Source organism: Parasteatoda tepidariorum, chromosome 6 (assembly GCF_043381705.1).
Source record: "Parasteatoda tepidariorum isolate YZ-2023 chromosome 6, CAS_Ptep_4.0, whole genome shotgun sequence".
In the NCBI taxonomy this organism is placed as follows: Eukaryota; Metazoa; Arthropoda; class Arachnida; order Araneae; family Theridiidae; genus Parasteatoda; species Parasteatoda tepidariorum.
In genome coordinates this window covers 82952852-82979890 of record NC_092209.1, presented here as the reverse complement: position 1 = coordinate 82979890, position 27039 = coordinate 82952852, and the positions used below count along the sequence as shown (strand labels likewise).

Below are 27039 nucleotides of genomic sequence, written 5' to 3'. Positions count from 1 at the left end.
CGACGTAAATTAACAACAACAACAATCAAAATATATTTTTGATTATCCAAATGCGAAATATGGATTAAAAGCAGCAGAGAAAGAGACTTTAGACATGGATCCGATATCCTCTCTAGATAACTCTATGCTCTAGATGGCGTATTCATTTTCAGAACTCTCCTCACCAAACGATTTTTTGATCTCACATATTGTCTCCTAGGCCGTCACTGCAGTTACTCACATTTAAGATTTTTCCTTTATTTAGATGAAAAGTGGCATCAGTTATTTCAGATTCATTTGAAGTTCTTTGTTTATTTCTCGGCTTTTGTAAATTTTAGCGCTGACACACGTGTTTAAGACGAGTGATGTAAGTATACAATTAATTATTTGTTATATTCTATTATTATAAGCTCGCATATTTTTTCCTGTTTCTCCAAAAGTAACTTTATATAGCTCAAATTCGTTTTGTCTTAACTTCGCTCTTTACGTTGAGGGCAATGTTGGAATCAACTCTTAATTTTAAACGTATTTTTATTTTGGGAAGATTGATATCTCCTCTTTTTTTTCAAATAACAGAAATCTTTCTTTTTTAACTTATTTATAATCGGCATGTGTGCTATTTATATACTGTGTTGCCACCAATGCAAATTTTTCCATATCGCGCGTCTGTGTTACATAACTTTTATATGTTTTGTTATTTAATTAGGTTAACTAGTAAATTATGGATAATAAACTAACAAACAGTATCGCACTTTTATCCTACATAATTGCGATGTGATGGATTACAGTATTAATTATAAGTGGTAGCATTAATGATGTTGTTCCGCTAGATTTTCTTCCCTACGCAGAATTATTTTTAAATTTTTGGGTCTATTTACTCCATTAGCGAGACCCAATTTAAAAAAAATAGAGAATTTAAAGTCTTCATAACTTTCAAAATTTTGTGCGAAATAAAATAAGTTAGCAATTCAATTGATGCTTTAATTTAATTGCCAATTGTTGGGTGGAAGTTTCAAAGATTAGGGAATAGAGAGTTCGCCTTCCAATGAGGTGACCTGGTTGCAAATCCCCGGCGATGGCTGGTTGAAATAAATCCGCATCCGGCTTGCACCGACCACAGTGGTGATGTGAAATATCCTCAATGGTAGCGGGACAATGGGTTTAGAGTCCCTTTGCCATCAAGCTAACCGTTGGAGGTTCTCGTGGTCTTCCTCTCCATGTAATGCGGGTTAGTTCCATCAAAAAGTCCTCCTCGAAACCAAATTTCTCCCAATACTTGATTCAGGAGTTCCCTTGTCTTCTGGATTGTATTCAAAATTACGTGGTTACGGAGTTGAGTATTAGTAGTCGTAAACCCAACATTGGGTCGGCTGTTCTACTACTGTTATAAAAATAAAATTATGATGCTATTGAGCTGAGGCTAAATTCTGTGGCTATAATTAATGTGCACATTTATATGATAGATACGATAGACAAATTTTTTTTTTTATGAGACTATGTGTGTCATTGCTTGCACAGTTCTGAAATTTGGCAACAGAGTAGAAGACTGTAATGGAACTAACCCTCATTTGTGTTACGTAGAGAGGAAAACCAAGAAAATTTCCTATGGTTAGCCTGACAGCAAGGAGACTAACCCATGATCCGTCTAGCACTGAAGATGTTTCTAAGTCAGTACTGTGGTTGGTGCGAGCCGGGTGCATAATTCATAACTACAAACCATCACTGGGATTTGAAACCGGGTGACCTCATTGGCAGCACTCCATCCCCTGAACTATCATGGCTCTCCGAGAGGTATCAATTTGTTATGAGAACTTGCAAGATCTTATGACCTCGACAGATACGCCAGTCACTATTTATTGCACAAGGATTCTTTGACCTGTTGTAGTCAAACTCCAATTCTCACAAACAAGATTTCAACGCCCTTTCAATCAGGCTATCCAGGTCCTCATTCCATTTCAACCTGCTTTTGTAAATACCAGGAGTCTGTCTAGGTTTTTCTGAGAGGTATCTATTTTGTGAAAATTTAGACATAATTTGTGAAAAATTAAAAATTATATTAAAAAATCAACACAAAAATATGGATTTATCGTTTCTTAAGGGATACAAAAATGAAATTTTAAGAAAAAGTATTTTGTGAAGCTACTGTTTTTCCTAAAATTGAATTTGTGAAACTATCGTTTTTCCTTAAGTTGAATTTGTGAAGGTACCGCTAAACGGTAGTAAATTCGGCCTGGACAGACCCCTGAATACGTAGATAAGAAAAAAGTTACTTTTTCAAATTATTTTTCTGCTTATTTGTGACTTTGAAAGTGTTCTAATTATTAAATAATGGAATTTTAATTCTAGATTTAAGATGTCTGAAACTATGGAGGTAAGTGGTTTATTTTTTTTATTTTCTTTGTTTGTAATATCTAAATCATAAGTTAAGTGTTGCAGTTTCAGTAGTGGTACAAATTCTAATTGAAAAATTTGACAATGTAACTGTATAATGTCTTTTTAAACTTTGACAAAACTTTTGAAATTCCTACTTGTACTCTATTGAATATAAGAGAATAATGAAGCAAATATAACAGCCTCAAAAAGCTATGTGTTCATCAAAAAGGAAGTATGTTTTTGGATACTTATTTTAGGTTGTTTAAGCTCAAATCTGGTCACTTTGGAACTTTGACTTAATGCAGGGTTGCCACAGGCGACTAAAATGCTACTAATTGCAACTATTTTTGGCATGAGGAGACTACGACAGCTTTTTATGACTGAAAAGGCTAAAAAAATAAAATCAACTATTTTCTGGAAACGGAGACTTTTCTGTACTCTGTATTATGTTTTATTATTTTTTCAAGCGTAAATTGGGTGGAAAACCGGCACCCCACAAGATAGTTTCTGAACACACTTAACTTTTTTTTTTTAAAAAAAATAAAAAATTTTGAATTGCAAATTTGAGTCTTCACTTTTTAATTTGTTCAATCTGCACAGACTCCATTTTAAGTCTATTTCATTTCTCGATTGCCTTTTCAATAATTATTGCTACGAAATTCTGCTCTTTTTTTTTTTTTAAAGAAAAAAATAATTATTAATACGATATTATGATGCACGAATTTTGAATTTGAGTAATTACTTTCAGGGGTCTGTCCACGTTGAATTTACTACCGTTTAGCGGTACCTTCACAAATTCAATTTTAGGAAAAACGGTAGTTTCACAAAGTACTTTTTCTTAAGATTTTATTTTTGTATCCTTAAGAAACGATAAATCTATATTTTTACTATGTTTTTGTGTTGGTTTTTTAATATCATTTTTAATTTTTCACATATTATGTCTAAATTTTCACAAAATAGGTACCTCTCAGAAAAACCTAGACAGACCCCTGACTTTTCATATACCGTATATTCCAGCGCATAACGCGCACCCGTAATTTCTAACAACTTTTTTTAAATTTTAAGATATACTCTTCGTATAACGCGCATGAAAATTTGGATTGTACATGTGCAATATCTCGTCTAGTATCTATAGAAAACAAGAAAGCCTTTTAGTGTGGGACATGTTTAGATCCCACCTTACAGATAATGCAAAAAAAATTGTTGAAAGAATGTAACACTGATGTGGCAGTTATTACGGGCGGATTGACACCAATAGTTCAGCAATTGGACTTCTGCTTTTAAAGCCAATTGGGCGAAAAAAAACCTTTAAGGAAGGAGGATATATGCGTCATGCAAGTTTGGAAACAGTGTGCGAATGGATATTAAAAGCATGGGATGAAATTAAGCCTGAGATGGTTAGAAAATCATTAAAAAATGCAGCATTTCAAATAATCTGGACGGATCAGAAGATGACTGTTTATTCATGGATGAGGGTAACACAGATGATGAAGACGAAACAGATTGTGATGACGTGCCTGAAGAAATAACGGAAGACGAATATAATGCACTATTTATGTAATAACGAAAATCAATAAAGTATATAGGTATGTTATTTCTTTAAAATAAAAGTATTTTTCTAAATTTAAATTTTTTTAATCTATAATTTTTTATATTCGGCGTATACCGCGCACCCGTAAATTCCAATGTTATTTTTTGCATTAAAAGTGCGCGTTATGCGCCGGAATATACGGTATATAAACATTTACGTTTATATAAAAATTATCGTATTTGCCACCAACTTGACTGAATGGATCATGGTATATGACAATTAAGTCATTAACAAAATTTTAGTCATATTTTTGATGAATTTTTCTTCTTATTTAAGCAATTAATTTCCTAGTTTTTGGCTACTATTTTCATGTTTTAGACTGCTAAAAGCAACAATTTTGTTTCTTTTTTTTTTCTGTGGTAACCCTGTTAATGTCATAAAGTCAGATTAGGGTTCAGATTGGAAGATTGATTCTTCAGTTTTGAAATGGTTAATAGTGTTTGATATTTTCTTTTATCATCTATCAGAAAAAGGTTACCCTTTATATGTTTGCATAATTGTCAATTTTTAGGAAAATTTTTCTATAAAAATTGCAATTTTCAAATTAAAATTGGTGGATTTATATGGTTGACATGTGACTCCATTAAACTAAATTTCATTAAATCAAAGATAAGTCTGTTATTATGAGAGAAAGGGTAATGTACTAACTAGAATAATCGCCAAGTCTTAGGACTAACCTGGAAGAAACTTTTTTTAGAAAATCGCACAAGTGGTCCGATTTGAAGGATATAACATGTAACTTGAAGTCAACCCCAAGCAAACCTATAGATGTTTTTTTATTTGTTTTTTAAATCAGGGAAATATCTCCAAGACACAGACTAAGAGCTTCTTAAGTCCTAAATAACACAGCTAGAGAGCAAACAACAAAGGAAATATTATTTTACATTATTTAAAAAAATATGCTAACTTTTTTGGCAAATCTGTTTAAAAAGGTTGCTAGTACAATAGAAGTTAATTGTACATCAATAGTACTCAATGTACTATTTTAATGGTTAAAATTTGCAAAATTTAATCACCAATCTATAGACCAGTGACTAAAGGATATTCCTAGTCCACAGTCATTTTCAATGGCTCTTTTGTAATTCGCTATTTTTTTTTTTTTTTTTTTTTTAAAGTGGTTTTAAATGAAAAACCCACTGTTCAAAATTTTTTTGGTCTTCGGAACATCATTAATTTAAAGTCTTGTAACTCATAATGTTAGTTCTCATGACTAAACTATTACAATACCAGTTAGTATTAAATATATTATGTATAATGCTTTTGTATTTTACATTTATGTAATATAATTACTTCTTAAAGGTGTCAACAGCTAGCTCTAATGGAGAAGTGACAGTTAATGGTGAACTGACTGATAATGGTGAACTGACTGATAATAATGAACTGACTGATAATAATGAACTGACTGATAATAAAGAAGAAAAGTGTGATGGCAAAGCAAAGTTTTGCTTCAGGTGCCAAAAAGAGATGGATGGCTTAACCACTTACAGACCTGAGGAAATGACTTCCAAAGATTATTATTTCGATTCCTATGCACACTTTGGAATACATGAGGTAAGTTTTTGTTCAATCAATCTATGCGTACGATGTTCCTTTTATCAGTCTGTAGTAGTGATGCAATGGATCTTAGTTGGGCCGGATACCGGATATCCGGCCAATCTTTGAGCCGAACATCCGGTATCTAGCCGCAGTACTTTTTTAAAAATAAGTATTTATAAAACATTACCTCAGATCGATTATTACTTTATTCTAATATTTGTCTTTAATATAACTGCCAACCATTCAGATCTTTTCTCAATTTTTTAAATCAAGTGAAACTAGAAGAAAAAAAACAGTGTTTTCACTACAGCGCGAGAATCTCGCATATTTTTTTTATATTCTCGCATTAAGAAATGATTACCGTGAGAATTTCGCGCATTCTATAAACCAATTTCAAAATTCGCGAATTTCTCGCATTTTGAAGAAAATTTCTCATTTGCGCCATTTAGAATAAAATCTGTTTCACTTTTCTTCCTGGATCTTTTATTATTTTCAACATTTGCCCCATTATCTAGCTTCCCTATTTACCAGTATTGTTCAGAACCTTTAAGAACAACAGAACACCATCCTTCCGAACCACGGAACCTCTTTCAGAACTCATTTCTCTGCAACCACGTGTTTACCGTTGGTAAGGTTCAAAGACATGTAAGACGTTCAAATTTTTTGCTCGTTAATGTAAGATGGACAAATACCTTGTAAAGTCAATATCTTCTACTCCGAAACGGACAAATGAAAATGAAACAAATGTGGATAGAAACGATTAAAACGAAACAAATACGCATTTGAGCAACCTAATGAGAATAACTGATGAAAAAGTAGATGTAGAACATTTTCCATATGATGATGCAGCAAAAATATTCAATGCTTTAAAAATTAGAAGATGTTAAAAACGCATTATAATTAAAGAAATAATTTTTTTTTCAAGTCTCTTTTTGTTTTTGTTTTTTTAATTTTTGAACCTCACTTAACTTTTTGAAATCTCACCCTGTTTTTGAGAAAGGGTGAGAAATTCTCACCCACTTTTTTTCAGGGATGAAAACACTGAAAAAATTAATGAAATTAGTTATTTATTAGTTAATATTTATATGTTTTTATTTGATAAGATTGCCAATTTCATTTTATTTTAAAAATCAAAGAGGTTGGCTATTATATTTTTAAATATATAATAAATATGTATATCCGTATAGTAAATATATTCTGTTGTAATTGTATAACATATTTTTATATACTACATACTATATTATATTACATAACTTTCAAATTACTAACATGCTTTAAAAATATTTATATTAATGGCTAGTATAACATAGCTGTTGTAGGCTAACCAAAATAAAAACTAAAACCTAATACATATTTAAAGTATAATTTCTTTATTTTATAAACACTATAAGTATAAAAAAAAAATTATTTGAAAAGAATATTGATTTTTATGTTAAAATTACATTTTCTACCATCATTGTGATGAATTATGATATATATATTTCATTTTTACCTTCCCACTCAATATTTTATTTCGAGCCAAATGTTACTGCCGGATAATCATAATATCCGGCCATAACCGGATAGATACTGCCTGTCGGATATCTCTAGTCTGTAGCTCTTAATCAACTTTTGGGACTGTAAAATTTGTCCGTTTACGAGAGTTGTCCGCTTATGGGAAGGGTACCCTAATACTTTCGAATCTCATTTCTAATCAATATGATAATTTGAAACAAATTCTTACAGTTACTGTCTCCTTAAAAGTATTTTAGCTTTCATTAATTGTTTTCTTAGATGTTGTATCAACTTTGTATGAGCATCACATATTCAATGTTACCTGCAGAGCTTCTGCAGCACATAAATCATGCTGTAGAAGGGAAGCCATAAGAGAACCGGGCTCCGGTCCTAAGGGGTTAGAATTTGATACACAACTCCTCTAAGGTTCACCGAGAGCATGTGATATACATGCTAGTAAAATCCGTGGTAATTGAACACCTTATAGTCGGTTGCTATACGGTACCATGGACGCAGTGATCTGGAGAAAATTTCCTTGTCCTTCAGATCTATGTTTTAGTTGAGAAAGTGGCCTCACATCACAATTGAGTGGTGGTGCCATCTATCTGTGAGATTCTGAGATAAGAGATACTTTCTCCCTTGTGGTGCTCTCTTGTCATACGAAAAGCACATTCCTAACTGAAATTGAAAAGGGGCAATAGCTTGACTTGTCCAAGTGTCATTAGAAATAGAAACAATATATTCTGTGGAGCGATGGGGTAAAACAGTTAAGTCACCTTCTTCATTGAAGTGATCAGGGAATCTACCAGTTATTTTCATAAACACAAACAATGTAATTGCGTGCAAAGTTGGTTTTACTCAGTTTTTGAGGGAATCTGTTATTTCTGCCCATTTATAAAAGTTCCATTGAATGCATATATCATGATAGTTTTGATCTTTTTGCCGTTACTTTGTTCAGCAATAAAGGGCGGGGGGAAAGAAAAACTTCTTGTTCGTGTGTTTGGTTGGCTTTTTAGTTCCTATACTTCAATTCTTAATGTCCACTTTATTTATTTATTATTTTTTCAAATGTCTTAGACTGCACACTGTCGCAAAAAAAAGTATCAATATTAACAATTTGCTGCTTTTTGCAGTTATATTAATGTAAAAATCATACTTGTTGAGCTTAATAAAAATTAGTCTTTGGTTACAAATTGTACATAAGATGGTTTAAATTCAAAATAGTCCAATAATGTATTCTGGACTGATTTTTTCATCATACTGATTTTTTTCTTCAAAAAACTACTCCCTTTTAACCATAAAATTCACAAATCTTCATTAAGCTTATAGTTTAATTTGAAGTTGTGATGCTTTGTGCTTTTTTGTACTTAAAAACTAACCACCTTTTAACTAAAAACTTTTGTAATTCTGTATTGTGTTACTTTTTATTTAAAATCTAAATAAAGTGAAACCTCTCGAGAGCGACCACTCTCTGTTTCATGGTAAAATATGGAGGTTGGTCACTCTTAAAGGTTTCAACCATCGACTTTTAAAATTGTAATCAAAGGTACATAATTTTTTGCAAATGATTTTATTTTTAGTCAGTTTCATTTTCTTGGTGCGGAAATGCCACTTCAGTTGGTGTCGTGAAAAAAAGGTTCAATTTATTTTGTTTTGTTAAATTTTTTTAAAAATATTTTTTCTTGTCTACTTGTTTGAAATTTTCTACATTTGGTGCAGTTTCTATTCAGTCGCTGGGAGTGGTTTTAATGGTCTCTCCCAAAGGTTTTCTTCAACACCAAGTCTAGCATTGTGCTTAAAGGTGCTTATTTTCGATTTTCGTTTATTAAAAGCCTTAAAGGTGTTTTTTTTTTCATTAGGTGTTTTTAAAAAATACTTGATTTTTCCCTTTTCAAAAATAACATTTTCGAATAGGTAATGTCGATTGTCGCCATTTATTATGTCAAATCGAGCTTTTCATATTGTTCTATTCAACTTTTTCATAATTCATTCAACTGAAATCTATTTCATTGTACTATCGGTCGTTAGCGTATGAAAGCCCCAATCATTTTTCATGTTAGATGACATACTTGCGAGTCCACATGTGCGTCTATTGTGCTGAGTTCGGTGAGATTATTGCACTCTCATGTGTAACTCTGCTGCATTTTGCAAGATATTATCCATTTTAGGCTTCATTTTCCACCCTCTGAAATCGAATCGAAAAATCTCTCGGACTTTTTATGGTGGCCAATATAATCAAGAAAAGAGTTCCTTGTCAGAAACTAGTTATTTTATCATGACCATGACAAATCTTTGAAAATTATTTTGAATTTTGTTAATGTATATAGTGCTTAACAATGTTTTTTTTGAGTGCTTAAAAAGTACTTTAAAGGTGCTTATTGAAAGATTTGGCTACGCACCCTGTCTAGGTAAAAATTCTGTGCCTCCTAAAAGTGATTGTAAATAGAGGTGGTCTTTCTTAGAGGTTTCGCTGTATATATTAAATTTATACAATTATATATAGATGTATAAATTTCTTTAACAATTTGTTTCCATGTTAATTTTCCTTCAAATGTTTCAGGAAATGTTAAAGGATGAAGTTCGAACTTTGACTTATAGAAATGCAATGTTTCATAATAAACACTTGTTTCGTGGGAAAACTGTTTTGGACATAGGATGTGGTACAGGAATTCTGTGTATGTTTGCTGCAAAGGCTGGAGCAACTAAAGTCATAGGGGTAAATTTTTTTTTTTTTTTCTTNTTTTTTTTTTTTTTTTTTTTTTTTTTTTTTTTTTTTTTTTTTTTTTTTGGTCATAGATTGTAAAGATTTTTTTAAAAAGAAGTTAATTCTTTTGGTTGTAAAGTTCGTTAAAACCATTTTCAGGAATATTAAATTTCTTCTTCAGTGTGAATTCATATTTTTTGAAACAGCCGTTGTCCATAATTTTAAAGTTAATAATTTATAGGGTATCCGCGCACCTGGAGAGTCATTAATTTCAGTATTAAACAAAATTTGTCATGATTTTAACAATTTTTTTGAAAAAATCGTGAAAAGTCATGGACATAGGTAGCCGAAAAATATAATTTTTATAATGGAATTTACCCCCTTTCCCCAATTTCATGGTGTTCCGAATATCTGAATTGGTAACAAGATCCCCACCCACAGTCATATTTGATTAAGATGTAAAATATTTTTATCATGTTCTTTAAAAATAAAGGTGTTCTTTCATAAAATGAAAGAAAAAACATTTCTGGAGCGAATTATCTTTTAAACTTCTGTGATTTCACAACTTTTGTTATAATTTTTTTTTTATTTAATCAATTTAAAATTCTAGCTGAAGCAAGCCTTTCATTGGCAGTATTTCTTTCCTTTCCGATGAACAAGGAAAGTATCTTTAGAATGTAATTCTACAGGAAAAAAAAATTATTTGCTTTTGTATTTTTTTCAGCTATTTTATTACTTTAACTCTTTCTTTACTGTTTTTTGAATTTAAAATCTATAAATATGAGGATGCAGAGTATAGCAGTTTTGGTTATATCTATCATTTCAATGAATGTTATTATAATGCTGTTTTAAATTATGTTTGTTGGAGAAAATAGTAACTTCGTTAAGTCATGAAAAATTCTCGGAATTAATCATGAAAAGTGATGAATTTGAAAATCTAAAAAGTAGCAAATACCTTGAATTTAAAAATAAAAAAAATGCAGTTGGATTTCAGGTGTGTGTGTATCGAGCAGATTTTTGAATAAATTGTTTTAATTTTAAATATTACCTATGTACTTTTTAAAGTAATTCAGAGGGATCAGTGTTGGCATCACATGGATTTAAAGCACTTTATTTTTCTCATAAAAATCATTATTTAAAGTCCGTACTTTTTATATAGTATAATTAATAAATTCATTCTTTTGGTTGTGCTTTTATTTTTAAAAAAAAATTATTTTATTTTTAAAAAGTTTGGGTTATGTGTGTAAATTGTTTGGTATCCAAAATAGACTGAGTAAAAATAAGACTACATGTGGATAAAGTGACAAGAAAATTTGAAATTATAACATATAATTATAATAATTTATAATTTTTCAACGGAAATTTAATGTTGGATAAATTTTGTCAATGGAAAGGCAGGACTCATAATTTTTTTTAATTTTGTAAAAATTGTTTTTTCTTAATATCCTGTGGTAAATTTTTTTTCTCCAATAATTAATCATTTGTTATAGCTAGTGACATATATTTAAATGTTAGGCATATTTATAAATACGTTTGTAGTCAGGGTTCGTGATTTTTTTGATTTTTTTTAAAAAAAATCAAAAGAATCAGATTTTTTTTATTTAAATCAGAATTTTTTGATTTTTATTCAAATACACTGTATGAACTTTAATTTATGATTAAAAAAAATTAAAAATGTTTAATCAAATTAATTTAATATTAAAACTATATTGTAACAATACTTTAGAAGCTCTAACTAAAATAATTTTGTATTATAATACATGGCTTTGAATGCATAGCAGCCATTTTGAAAAAAATGCTTGATTAAAATTTAAAAGACTAGATGAAATAGAGAATTTAAAGAATATTTCAGGGGTCTGTTTTGGTTTTTCTGAGAGGTACCTATTTTGTGAAAATTTAAATATAAATTAAAAGATCAACACAAATATAGGAAAAATATGGATTTATTGTTTCTTACGAGACACAAAAATTAAATTTTAAGAAAAAGTATTTTGTGTGACTATTCTATCATTTTTCCTAAAGTTGAATTTGTAAAGGTACCGGCTTGGACAGACCCCTGTGCTTTAACTATTAAAGCAAAGTTTCAGTTAGCAAACCATAACTTTAATTTAAAATTGTGATTTTTTTTTTTTTTCTCTTGATTTTTAAAATGACAAAATAAATGTAGCAGACTGTGTTTATAAATGTTAAAAAACATCTGAGTTATTCATCAAAAAATAAATAAATATTTAATCTATATATTTTTATATTAAAATATTCACTTTTAATTCTATATCAAAATAGATAAGTTAAGCTAAAAAAAAATTAGAAAATCTATGTACTCATTGGAATTTTTTTTCACAAAATTTCTTTATAGAAAATCAGATAATGTCAAAGATACTGTAAACATATTATGAGAAAAAAATACCAGTTAATAACCCTACTGCATCAAATAGACTTTGAAAGAGTTTGAAAGGGAAGAATGACACTATATTAGGAAAAAAACATCTGAATTCATCAGCCCTTTTTTTTTCTTTTTCTGTTTTTGGCATATTAGGGTAATTTCTTTTTAATATAACCTCAAGCTTCAGAAATATACATTTTCCACCAATAAAATATGATGTAGATTTTAATTCACGCTTTTTCATTCAAAAGGTAGAATTTTAATTAACATTATTTGTATTATTTTTTGAAAAAAATTCATGTTTATTAATTACTTTCTACAGCTATGCAAGTCTATATTAAGACAGCATTAAATGTTTACTTTAATCTGTACTTTCAATCTCAAGAATCAAAAGATTTTTAAAAATGTAATTTCAAATGTGTTGGAATTTAACACACACCAAGAAAGTAATTTTGTTAACTAAAATTAATTAATGCAGCAATTTATTTAAATTAAATTTTAATACTAAGAAAAGAAAATAATAAAAGTATCAAAAATTTAAAACACTGTTTTTTAACTTTTGAAATCAATATATATAGATAAAAAAAATTAGTTGATTTAAATCAATGATTTTTTTAAAAAAATCATTTGATTTAAATCGTGATTTAAATCAAGCTGATTTAAATCAACGAACCCTTTTTGTAGTATTGTAATTTATTCGTATGAAGCATACATTTGTAATTACTTTAGATTGAATGCTCCGGAATTGTAGAACATGCTGAAAAGATAACCAAAGAAAATGGGTTAGACAACGGTAAGTTTTTTTTAAGTCTTCTGTAAAGAAAAAACCTGTTTTTGTAAAAAAATTTTTTTATTTGTTTACATATTTAAAAAAAAAAATTCTCCAAAGAACCATTGATTTTAGAAAAGAAATCTTGTAAAAAAAAAATACATATTTTCTACCTGAAAATTAAATTTAGGATATATCAACTGTTACAAGGTTAGTATTTCAATTGTTTATGATCAGGGGTCTGTCCAGACATTTTGTGAAAGGTCCTGTTTTTGTAAAATTGTGAAAAAAACTATTCATAATTTGTGAATATGAAATAAGCGTTAAGTCACATTCTTTCAATCAGGGTCCGGCTTTTGTGAATTTGTGCAAATTGGGTCCTGTTATTGCAAAAATTGCTAAAAAAACCTTTACAAGAAGTTTTTAAATTGTAAATAGATACAAGATTCTGCTCAACAATTGATGCTACTAAATTAGAGATGCAACATACAAATATTTGGTTTTTAGCCTATACTGCTCTCACATTTTTAATAACTACAATTGACATATTTTAAATAACACGACTTAGTAATGTATCACTTTTGATGTGTTAAGTATTATGCAGTTCCTAAACAATTCTAAAATTTATAATATTTTATTTAAAAAATTGCCAGAAATTTTTATTTACACAATATTCTATTAATTAATTTTACTTATTTATTTACAAAACAAAAAAAGATTTAATATTAATAAGAATGCACACACAATGTTTGTAAAAGTAGAAATATTTTCTTAGAATACTACATTTGGAATTTAAACTTACTACATTTGGAAATTAAACTTAGGGAAACTTAGTTTGTCTCGAACTATCTTTCTCGGGGAGGCTTTATTCAATTAACAAAACAATAATTAACGGACCCAAATTTCTTGTAAAAGTATTTTTAATTTTATTATTATTTTTAATATTGAGGATAACAATATTTTGCTTGCTAAATGGATAAATAAATATGAATTTTAAATTTATTTTATTTTCTAGTTATTACTATTGTGAAAGGGAAAGTAGAAGACGTTGAAATACCCGCTGAAAAAGTTGACATCATCATTTCTGAGTGGATGGGTTATTGTTTATTTTATGAATCAATGCTAGATACAGTACTCTATGCTCGCGATAAATGGCTGGTAAGTTTTAGTGTTACTTTTTAGCGGGATTCTTTTATTCAATTCTTTCAAAAGGAATTTTTTTTTTAAATAACAATAATTCAAATGTAACAATAATTCCTTCTTCAATTGATCATGGATCTCTATTTGTCCCGAAACATTCAGTTGGATTTAAATGTATAGATTGAAGATATTTTTCAATTTTTGCCTTCTATAGAATTTCTCAATATGAACCAATGTATATTTAAAAATAGGTCTCAGCTAAGATTATCTATACGAATAATCTATATGTATCTATATTAATTCTGAAACTAATAGTTTTATGTTTTTAGAAACCTGATGGAATGATGTTTCCTGATAGGGCAACTTTATTTCTATGTGCCATTGAAGATAGGCAATATAAAGATGAGAAAATCAACTGTAAGTACATTCAGTACGATAACACCACTAAATAAGTTGATAGTATGTTGCATGGTTATGTTTCATAGTGATGTGATTTTGCTTTATTAATATTTTGTCACTAACATAACACTATTCTTAGTTTAAACATTTTTGACTGATAAATTTTTAAACTACCTGACAATATTCATATTTTTGCTAAAAGTTTTCTTTAAAAAAAAAAAAAACTGCTCTTGTCATTCAAATTTTTTTATTTCATCTGTAAGGGGAAAAAAATTTAAGGGCTTTACCATCCTTTGTTAGATTATTTTAAAGCAACAAGTGTTTTTTCAGTGTATTGGTAGGCCATGTATTTTTTGTGCTCTTAATGATTATTTTTAATTCTTATTTCTAGGGTGGGACAGCGTTTATGGATTTAATATGAGCTGTATAAGGAAGGTTGCTATTTCAGAGCCACTTGTTGATGTTGTTGATCCTAAACAAGTTGTAACAAATGTCTGCTTGTTAAAAGTAAGTACATCATGAAAATACTTTATAAATACTATTGCCTGAAATACTTTTTTATAAGGTACTTCAACTAAGAAATAATATTGAAGATATCAGATTATAAGCTTAGGGTATACCGTATATTCCGGCGTATAACGCGCACCCGTAATTTCTAATACTTTTTTTAAATTTTAAGATATACTCTTCGTATAATGCTCACGAAAATTTGGATTGTACATGTGCAATATCTCGTCTTTCAAGATCGTAAATAAAAAGTTTTTTTCCCTATCTTTTGCAAAAATAAAAGAACTGAATTTGACATGTATGTGAGGGTAGAGTTGAAAGAGTAATAATGTGATTCTGAGATAATGAACTATTTATGTAATAACGAAAATCAATAAAGTATATAGGTAAAGGTATGTTATTTATTTAAAATAAAAGTATTTTTCTATATTTAAATTTTTTTAATCTATAATTTTTTACTTTCGGCGTATACCGTGCACCCGTAAATTCCAATGTTATTTTTTGTATTAAAAGTGTGCATTATACTCCGGAATATACGGTATGTATATATATTTATTACCTTTTTAAAGAGTTTAATTTGAAATTTGTATTAAAAATTTATGCAATAAGTTAATTGATTTTGATAATAGGTGCTAATTAAAATAAAACTATAAGCTATGTAGAAAAATTAATGCTCCCTTAGTAAACTACTAAATACATATTTTGATTATTCTAATAACATAAAGCCACCAACAGGAAGAAAAAAAAACTTAAACCGGTTGTGCAACCAGTATTTCATAAAATCTTTTATGGACCTATGAAGATTTAAAATTAATTTTATAACTGATTATGCAAAATATAAATCTCTATTGGTTTATGATATTTTATTTGTTTTTAGGAAGTTGACTTGTATACTGTTAAAACTTCAGATTTGAAATTCGCTAGTCCTTTTCATTTGCAAGTAAAAAGGGATGATTACATACAAGCCTTTGTCACATTTTTCAATGTAGAGTTCACCAAGTGTCATAAACGAACTGGCTTTTCTACGGGTATGTATCATTCTTTTAAGCTATAATTAATTATATTGTTATGAACTATAGGTATCCAAGAATTACTCCATTTAAATTCACTTTTCTTATCATTTATGATAGTATGAATATTTTTCATAGTTCCGATCTAACTTTTTTTGCTACCTAATTTAAAAAAATTAGGAAGTTTGAGAAAGTGTTTTAAATAGTCATATAGTGCGGGTTCAAATTATATTTATCTTAAGAAATTTTAGTAAGACAAAACTTGAAATGCAAGACTTCAGTGTTATTTCGAATTTTAATTTCACTCGTCATTATACTTACCTGCTATGCATAACTGAAGTAAACCACCATTTAAATAAAATTTCAAGTGTACAAAATGTGAATTCTGACAAACCTAGAGTTTCAAATGCTGAAAAGAAAATTTTAATCTATACAAATGAAAATAAGTTATGAGATGATAACTGGATTACGCACTGGAGAAGTTCTCTCCTAATAATTTATTTGTATTTTAATATTTTGAAATATTTTTTCCAGCAATTGAAACTTTATGACAAACTCTAGGTTTGCTTGAATTCTTTCTTTTAAATTATGGCAACCTCTTAAGTTTTTGTAAGTGATGTTTTTTTTCTTTTTCGAATTTGTGATTAGATCAGAAACCCTCCTATCTAAGAGGGTTTTTATTGAATTTTATTTTGAATGTTCTGTAATATAGAACGAAATTAACACTAATGGAATGTTACAGCACCCGAAGCTCCCTATACCCATTGGAAGCAGACTGTCTTCTATTTTGATGATTATCTGACTGTTAGGAAAGGAGAAGAAGTTTATGGAATGTTTAAAATGTGTCCCAATGAAAAGAACAAAGTAAGTTTCAACATTTCTATCATTTGATTCTTCTGTCAGAAACCCCGTGGCAAAATCGCGGTGACATTGTCGCTAGGATTTTCCATAAGTCTTACAAATTTTGGTTTGGTGAATCCATAGTGCTATAATTGTATCTTAACAGTTATTGATATAGATTTTCGTGTGGTTTTTAAAATTGTATATTCTTAATGTGATGTTTATCACAATAACTGAATCTCGAAACGAAGCACACATTTGAGTACCCCATATTAAAAAGTCCAATTTGCATGATTTTGTCATCAATCTTTTATTCAATAGTTACTGCAACGGATTTCTCGATTTTTAATTAATCTTTTTTTTTTAATGTGATGATGATAATTTGTCAAAATGCAAAAAAGGAAATATTTAGTGCATTTTTCTCCTACAAAGAATGTTGTCTATAGTATTGGAATAAAACAAATATTGCATATTCTATTAAAAAAATTTGAATAATTTTTTTTTATCAAAATAGGTTTTTTTTTGTAAACACAACGCTTTTGTTTGCAACTTTAAATTAGTAACATATGTATTTATTATTATTAAAAGTATCTTGCAGAAAGATACTAGTACTAGAGAAGTTTGTCGCTACTGCCACATGGGTCAGAAAAATATCTTTATGATACATACAATAATTAATTTTGTGCTCTAATATCTTGTTTCTTATGTTTCCTCCTATCTACTCATTTGTTGTATATCTTTTATGGGTAATTGTTTTTATTAACCCAGTTGAAGATCATAGTGTTTAAGGATTCGTTTATCCATACGTTTTTGATTTTATTTCCAAAATGCGACAGCACTAATCGTCATTTTTTTGAATAAATGTTTTTCTTCCCCTTTTGATCTTCAAATGTCATATTTTTTTAATGTATTGAAAAAAAAAATTCTTTTTTTCTTTTAGAGAGATTTGGACTTCAGTATTGAAATTGATTTTAAGGGAGAATTGAGTGACTTGAATGAAACTTTTGTTTATAGAATGCGCTAAGTTGTTGCTTCGTATGTATCTCTAGTGTATATTTTGTTTCAATTAATTTTTTTTTTCATTTCCTCTCATCAATGATTGTTAATCATAAAAATTTTCTTTTGCATTTTTAAAGCATTTCTGTATTAGATGGAAGAATTTTAAAAGAACTGAATGTTTTATTTCAATCAGTATTTTATAAATCAAGATAAATCATATTTCATTTTATAACCATTTCTTTTATTTTTGCTTTTGTTTTGGACATTGCAAACTTTTTGTGGTGGTACTTAGACTGTTCCTATAAAAATTTAGGAATTAGTATGCTGCAATCTTGTATACAATCATAATTTTAGTTTACTATTGGGTTGACAAGGAAGTAATATTTTCTTTTTTAATCTGAATTTAAACAGAATTTTTTCTATACAAAAGATGAAGAGTCAAATATATTTTTGGTAACTTTATGATCCGGCTCTCATTTATGAACAAATCACTCTACTGGATTTTGCCGGTTTCTCCTGGTCTACTGGGTTAATTAAAATTCTCCTGATTTGTGTACATTTTAGAATACATTTTTAAAGATGAGACCAAATTTTTGCTCTAAACCCTATACATGGTGTTTAACTTTTTTAAAAGGTGCTTATTTTTTATCTTTGTTTTTTAAAAGCCCTTAAATGTGCTTTTTTTATTTTGTGTTTTTAAAAAGTGCTTAATTTCCCTTTTTCAGAAATGATATTTTTTATTTACCTGTCAATTTTCCCCAAGTAATATGCGAAGGCGTGGTTTTCACATTGCTCTATTCATTGTTGTCACAATTCATTCAAACTCAATCCGTTTCGTTGCATAGTGTATGAAAGCACCAATAACTTTACATGTTTGGTGAAATACTTGCGGGTCCGCATGTCCTTTTACTGAGCTAGATTAGTAGGAAGAATTCTTGTACTCTGATGTGCAACACTGCTGCATTTTTCAAGATATTATCATTTTCAGGCTTCATTTTCCACCCTCTGAAATCAAACCAAAAATTCTTGATCTTTTTGTGGTGCCTATTATAATTAAAATAGGAGCTCTTTGTCAGAAACTAGTGATTTTGTGATGATCATGTTAAAGTCTTAACGTATATAGTGCTTAAAAAGTACTTTAAAGGTGCTTATTGTTTGTTAAAATATTTGGCTATCCACCCTGTTAAAATTTTTGGGATCATGAAGTTATTAGAAAAATGGCCAAAAGTCATTGAACAGAATGAATAATATTTGACTCATTAAAATTCCTTTTTTGTATAGAAAAAATTACTTCGCACTAAAAAAATTTCCTTACCAACCTAATTATTGAAATTCAGTAGTTAGAAAAATATTTTTGAACTTGTGAGGCATGTAAATTTGCCTGTATTGTATTACATAGAAAGAGTTTTTTTAACGTAAAATTCAAACTGTCAAATCTGTAACTCTTTAACAAAAATTAAGTCTTTCTGTGTAAAAATTGAATTAGTATAAATTCAACTGTACTTTCTTATGAAGGTATTTGTGAATTTTTGTGCATTTTGTTGTGAAGAAATATGCAATTTGATTGTGGATTGAATGTTTTCTTAGCCTACTGAGTTTTCTGAAGTATATTCATGCAGCCAGTTTATTTAGCTACTCAATGGGTTAAAATTCTGTGCTCTGTTTTTTTGCTTGATAGTTGACTTATTGACTGAAATCAGTGTAGCGTCTTCTAAAAATTTGGATTATCATTTTATGTAAATGCTACACTTGCTTTTGCCGTAAAGAACAACTGTTAATATTTCAACTGTTGAACTTTGGATTTAATGCTTTTTGGCATTGCAAACTAGTCTCCGCTTTTAAAAAAAGAATAGTTTAAAGCTGTATTAGGTAAACCATAATTATAACATATTCCAGAAACATTTCTCTCTTTTTCTGATATTATATATATATCAGTCATCTAAAATTAATGAAAAGGATTAGGGACCTTGTAATTCTATAAAATTATGTGGATAATGAAGATGCCCCTTGAAGTATGTGGGTTTTATTATCCGATATTTCTTCTTATTTTGTTTGTTTACTTCTTTTCCTGTGCGTTCTTAAGTCAGACTTAGGATAAGAATAAAGATAAAATTAATAATTAATTCATGTTTTTTAAAAAAAATTTCTAATATGTATATTTAAAAGTTAAAACTGATGACTGTTAAAACTGATGACTAAAAATCTTTTCTGTAATAAATTTAATGTTTTGAAATATTAACCAAATCTTACTGTAATATGTATTTGTCTATTCAAGTAATAGATGGGTGTGTTTATTATTGATTTATCAATAACTTTTGAATTGAAAACATGGCAACAGATTCTATTGAAAAAAATACATAGTCAAATGCTTATTTTATTGCTTAAAAACCAACGCAAAATCAATTCATTCAATAAATTATATTAATTTTTTGTGTTTTAATCAAGGAATTTGTGCAAATTACTAAAACCACTTGTAGTTCTTACTAGCTGTATAACACATTTATTAAAAAGATAATAATAAATAAATGAAAGTAATACAATCATAAGGTATATCTTCTATGTACTATTTTTGTTTGAATAAACATATTGCATTTTTCTGAATATATTTTTTTCTTATAAAATGGATTGTAAAATTTAATGAATTTTATATACAGTAGGGGTTGAGTTGCACTCTTTTCACTACTGTTTTATTTGTTATAAATTTGTACAAATGATAAATTGTTTCTTTCTGTTTTCTATTTATAAAATTCCCTTTAATCACACAATTAATTGTAACTTCTTTTTTTTTTCTTCCTATTTCAATAAGTGCAGTTCACATCATACTTATTAACTCATTTTTAAATTGCAACATTCTGTATGTTATTTGAATTTATCTATTCATAGCTGCCAACTGTACTTGATTTACCTGCAGACTATTGGGTTTTGCCACTTTCTACTGGTTTGATAAAAATTCACCTGGTTTTTGTACATTTTTGAAAATTCCCTAAATTGAGCAAGTTTTCTAGAACATTTATATCATTTAATGTGGATCATAAACGGAAAATATTTTAGACCATTTATATAGTTATTAGAGGGATAAAGTTGAATTGTATTCTGATAGCAATAAAAAAAACCTAAAGTCCTCTATATGTAAAATATTTAGTATATCATGCAACAGTTATCATGGGATTTATTTCGTAAAATCGACTGGATTTTTTTCCTGTCCATGTTGGCAGCTATGTCTATTTAATCACACAAATTTTATTGGATAAATTTTGTATCTACCACTACAAAAATATAATTCCAATTCTCTAGTATATAAGACATGTTAACTCAATTCCATGATAGAGTACCTTTTCATAGATGAATCTTGACACCGATATCTACTCTCCCCACATTGGTGACCCGGTTGTGAGGTCAACGCGCCCAACTTGACAGAAACGCCCACTTCCTGCAATCACATCCGGGTCACCAATCTGGGGAGCGTAGACAACGACAATGTCAACCTTTATCTATGAAAAGGTGTCCCACCATGGAATCGATTTAAAATTTCTTATATGCTAGTGAATTGGGCTTATATTTTTGTAGTGGTAGATACACTACATAGATTATTTTTATTTGTACCTAAAACACATTTGAAATTCATGGTAACCACTCATTCTAGGAACTAGCAATCCTCTGGAAAATTTCTTTAGATTTCTGAATGTCAGCATTTAGAAATTTTGTTCGTCATATGCAATCCAATGACTAATTTTAAATTTAAAAAATATTAATTTATCTATATCTTAAGATATAAGGTTAATAAACATTTTGATTCTATCTGAAATGCTTGTTATCCATCTGAAGCCTGTAATAAAATTAATGTAAATTTTCAATTAACATTATTAATTAAATATTAAGTTAAAATTTTTTACAAAAACTTGGAAAATTCCTATAAAGTATTTCATGAAATAACTAGACAAGTCTATTAAAGTAAAATTTGTATGAAAATAAAATTTTTCAAGGTTTTTTTTAAAACTAATTGATCATAAATTAATAAATAATGAGAAGCAGATGATATAATTTATCATGTTCCTATTAATGAAATTTTTAGTGAACTTTGTTTTCTCTGGAGAGTGGCTATCCTGAAGTTCTATAAGTTTAAAATTATTGTTTATTAATTTAATTATTATATTTTTTGTTATTTATTTTGAATTTTTTCACTCTTAAAAACTGCATGTGATAGTGGTCGTAAATATCGGTGATGATCTAATATGTACTGTATATAGATCTTTATAGATAGTGAGCCATTTTTTTAGTATACCTTCATGCATTTTCAATTTCATATTTAAAAAAAAAGGTTTTGAATTGCTCTTTAATTTTTATTTTCTGCTCTAGTAGAGGACTATTTGGGAAAAATTAAAGAAAGACAAAAACTTGTTTATATTTGTAAAACTTCATACTAACCTCATTTTCATATGCCTAATGGCTCTTGAATTATTGTTATTAAGTCTCATAATAAAACAAGTACGCAAGTTTTATTTCGTTCCTTGTTATTCTTTTGTTTTTATTATGCTTTTACTAACTCTATTGCCCAGGATAGCTTGGTTGGCAGGACACTAGACTCAAGTTCATGAGAACAGGAGTTCAAAACCAGCTTGCTGAAGACTCCCTGTGTTGTGAATGGTGCATGTTAAATCTGTCCGGTCCTCCATGCTTCCATAACAAACTGTAACTCTAGGGGTACTAAATTGGAGACTGGTCGTTCTCTGGTTCAGGTCAAAATAACAATCTGTGAATGAATGAATGGCTCTGCCCTGTAAACGGGTGTGGCAGAAGTCGAATTCTTGGTCACAGATAGCACCCCTTGCCCACAACAACAACTAAAACTGTTTTGTATATAGATCATTAAATTACAACCAAAATTTATTCCAATAACTGTAACATTCGAATCTTTGCTAGAATTTATTACGTGAATTGCTTTCTGACCGCTACAAGTGGTATCACTATAGATAATATTTATCATCATAAAAAATTTTGACCACTTTCAAAGGAGCTCAAGCTTTATGGTTCAGCCTTACTCTCTATTCCACCCCTAACATATTTTCTCTGCTAATTTCATAATTATTAATGGACATGACTATCTTCAGAATCACCTTCGCCTAATGGGTATTTCTGACTGCTCTCTGTAGGACAGGCTATCAACTTTAATCATTGGACCATTTGCTCGTGTCTCAGCAATGCTACTAATTCTTCGATCATTGACAACCTTCACATGGTGGCTGCTTTGTACTGGATTCGAAGAATTGGTAGCATTTGTAGTGTATCTACCACTACAAAAAAATATAATCCAATTCACTAGTATATAAGACATGAACTCGATTCGATGTAAGGGTGCCTTTTTATAGGGATGTGATGGGGAAATGCTTACCTTGACAGAAACTCCCACTTTGATTTGAACAAGTCTACATCGATGGATTGTCCACATTGAACAGTTGTCTTGTGACTGCGACATTATCCACCTCCTCACGCTGTTGCTACTCAGTCTCGATCACACACAACGTATTCACGCGACTGCTGAAGGCAACACAGGAGCGAGCGCGAACTTAATACAGCTCAAAAATGAATCAACTAATGATATCCATTCATCGAATTCTATCGCATATAATTCTGGAGGGGGAGTACTGTAGTGTATCTACCTCTACAAAAATATATAAATCCAATTCACTAGTATATAAGACATATTAACTCGATTCTATGTAGGAATACCTTTTGTTCTCTGAGCAATGTTACTAATTCTTTGATAATAGAGAACTTTACGTGGTGACTACTTTGTACTGGATCCGAAGAATTGGTAACATTGTGTTTTTAAAACCCAATATTGCTCTTCATATTCATGCGCTTAAAACCTAATTTTACGATTTCTATTCACGTGGTTGTAATGTCAAACATCGATTTTACGTATTTCTAAGCGATATAAAAAACTGCTCATTGCGATTTGTATTCACGTGATTTATAATTAATGCATCCTGATTCGTATTTACGCTATTTAATAATTCAATATTGTAATCTGTATTTCCGCTTTTTAGAATCCAATATCACGATTCATATTCACATTTTTAAAATCTAATATCGCGATTGACATTCACTCTAATTTAAAATTCAATGTCTTGGTTCTTGTAAGACGAGAATTTTTTCTTGAATTGATTAGTATAAAGGTATGATTGTTTTTTATTAATAAGTAATTTAGTTATAAATGTTCACAAAATTATATTTAAATGTGAAACATGTATGCTATATAAATTGATATTGATTTTTTTGCACATAAAATTTTCAGAATTTTTCACTTTGTGTCACAAAGTGGTATCTAAGTTAAAGTAGCTAAACATAATAATTTCCAATCAATAATCGGTGCAATTCTATAGGACCCATGCTATGAAAAACTAGACCACACCATTAAGGAGCCATTACCAGACTGCTTGTTAACCGCTTGGATTCATGGTGTGGTGCCACAGCTAACAGAAAATACGAAACGAGTTCTAAGACTTTATTTCAAAACAAATTCTTATAAAGGGAATAAAAAAACAATTAAAAAAAAAAAAGTCAGAAGAGGGAAAAAAAATCACAGAACGTGCTTAACTTGATCAAGATATCTAACTAAAGCTGGAGACATTTTTTAAAGAAAATCTGTTCTGATCTCTGTTTTGCTAAAAATAGGTTCGTTACGTTACAGTGGGATCTGTGCTGCACTCAAACCGTTATCATCTCTGATTAGATGAAATCGTGACTCAACTGACCAAACAAGAGTTTCACTAATAGGGTTCAGCAGGGGTGTTGGTCGTGCTATTATTAAATGTACTCTAGTCAGTCTTCTGCTGCCAGGTTCCATTGCAGCTAGATTTTGCATCACTGTCCTGCTGGGCACATCCAGCATTGAATGCTTGCCGTTATCACATGCTATGTTAACACTGACAATTCTCCGAACTAGTTGGCGTTCTCAGTTATTAAGTGTAGCTTGTGGGTCACTACATGTTTTCCATGGTGATAACTAAGGCCCGGATTTTTATGGCATTTGCATTTTTGGACCTTTTTTTGTCTTTTAAGCATTTTTTTAGATTTATAAGGCATTTTTCTTTAAATTTTGGGGCGTATTTTGCATTTTTTAAAGTTTTTTGTTAATTTTTTCCAATTTTTATTATTTTTTTTAATCAATTTTCATTATTACACTGGCTTCCAAACAATAAAGAAAATCTACAGAATATTAACAGGTGAAGCAAAATCTTTTCAAATTGAAGAAGAATTGTCAGTGAGACCGTCTTTTTCAAGTACGCACCTATAACATCAGTAGACGTTGAAAGAAGCTTCTGCAGGAATGAAAATTTACTTTCAGACAAGAGACGCTCGTTTACATTTCAAATTATCAAAAAACATTTAATAATCCAATGTAATTCTAATATTTAGTAATATTATGAGATGGAAGTTGTTATATCCATTAAAGCTTCTATACAAAATAAAAATATTTTGGTGTCAATATATTTTCCTTTTTTTGTTATTTTAGGATATAAAACAAATTTTTCAAACTTTAATGAACTTAGAACAAGTATTGCATTGCTTTATATTTTTTAAATGACTCATAATAATTTTAAAGAGCAAAACATTTTTTTAATTCAATATTTTTACTTTATCTAAGGCAATTTTTGAATTTTTAAGGGCATTTTTTGCACTTTTTAAGGGCATTAGTTGAGATTTTTTAGGTCATCAAAATCCGGGCTCTAGTGATAACTTATGCTTGAAATTTCGGCACACTCTTGACACTAGATCTAGGAATGTTGAATTCCCTTACAATTTCCGAAATGGAATTTAAACCACCATTTCATATTGTCCTGTGGTCATAATTACACCAAAAACATTCTCAGATAAATAACTTGAACTCAAATAAAAGTCCTGCTAGTGCACTACCAGAAATTTTTTTCTTTTGATAAATACAAATTTTTCTTTTCTACAGAAATTTATGCGTAAAATTTGAATTATATATTTAGATAAACACTTTTGACGTGCTCAATTTACTCGGATAGTATCGGAAATCGATTGTATTTTGGGCGCAGTTATTGATATTCATGTGGTTTTTAAATATCTCGATATATTTCAAACAATATGGAAAACTAATTGACATTTGAGTATTTAATTTTTGAAGCAATGATTCTATCGATTTTTTGGCAGCTATTGCAACCCCCCCCCCCCAACAAAATGCAAGAATATCACCCATAATATTAGAATAATAAATTATTGCACGTTCAATTAAAAAATAGATTTTGTTATTTTAAATTAGTAACACATACATTTGTTATTATTAAAAGTATCTTGCAGAAAAATATTAGTGCTAGAGAGTTTTATCGCAGACAGCTGCCACACTATATATTTGTCACCTCAGTCTATCTACATGTATGTGTGAGTGGGTATGTTTATGTTACAAAATAAAATTTTAAACAAGATATACATTTGTGTATATTAAAGATTTATAAAAATTTTATTTCTTTTAAAACTTGTAATTTTCTGCTCTAGGATCATATTTTAATTTGTAGGGTTTTATTACATTTCTAAATAAATACATACCCAGTTATAAAGATATATTTCTTAAATATGTGATAAATATTAATATCCTCAATGTGAAATGTGTACAGCTTTTAAACATATAAATAAATGTAATAACAATTTTAATTCATTTTTATTTTCTCAACAATTAAAAAACAACAAAAATGATAACAGTATAAATTGGTGTTATAATTTACGATCATCACAAACAATGACATGCCTTTTTTTTTTTTAATGATATAACAATAAGTAATGAATGCTAATTGAAGTTTGATCACTAAAAGTACAATTGGAATACTAAAAATTCTTATTTCATAGGTCGAAAAGCACAATGTGTTAATTAAAAAAAATGTTCTTTTTAAAATTGCTCCTTTTTGAGAATTTAAATTAAATGTGTAATTTTCTCCTGCTCAAACAATGGAAGACATATATAAGCAATAGATATTTTTAAGGTAAATTCAAATTTCCGTTAAATTAATGATGGATTGACTTCGTGAATTTGAGCAAAAGTCCCTGTTATAAGATCAATCGCTAAATAATAGATTAAACAAAGTTATTGATAGAAAAAGAAATTAAGAGATGCGACTGGTTGTTAGGTGCAGTTCTGAATAAGATGTTTGAATGGAATGATCTTATGCTACCCAGAATCATAATTAGAAACAAAGTTAGTTTTTAATGCAGCAAAAGCGATTAATTCAACTTTATTAAATGCTAATATTTCACAGTTATGTCACAAGAAATGTTTCGTAAAGGTTTGAATAAGAT

The 27039-nt window shown here is 29.0% G+C and overlaps 1 protein-coding gene across 1 annotated transcript; it reads left to right on the top strand.

Annotated features, from left to right (window-relative positions):
- The first annotated feature begins 208 nt into the window (after positions 1-208).
- On the top strand, positions 209-20325 carry LOC107438843 (protein arginine N-methyltransferase 1). Its single transcript, XM_016051231.3, has 11 exons — positions 209-346; positions 2326-2350; positions 5243-5494; positions 9534-9689; positions 12790-12853; positions 13845-13987; positions 14299-14386; positions 14760-14875; positions 15753-15903; positions 16628-16749; positions 17666-20325. Exons 2-11 carry the CDS (start codon positions 2333-2335, stop codon positions 17747-17749), a joined length of 1194 nt encoding a protein of 397 aa, XP_015906717.1. The 5' UTR covers positions 209-346; positions 2326-2332; the 3' UTR covers positions 17750-20325.
- The last annotated feature ends 6714 nt before the right edge of the window (positions 20326-27039 follow it).

What these genes read in the sequence shown, in the direction of transcription:
- LOC107438843 (XM_016051231.3), top strand. An exon ending in GAGCAACTAAAGTCATAGGG is followed by an intron (nt 9,690 to 12,789) that starts GTAAATTTTTTT and finishes TAATTACTTTAG; the next exon opens with ATTGAATGCTCCGGAATTGT. An exon ending in ACGAACTGGCTTTTCTACGG is followed by an intron (nt 15,904 to 16,627) that starts GTATGTATCATT and finishes GGAATGTTACAG; the next exon opens with CACCCGAAGCTCCCTATACC.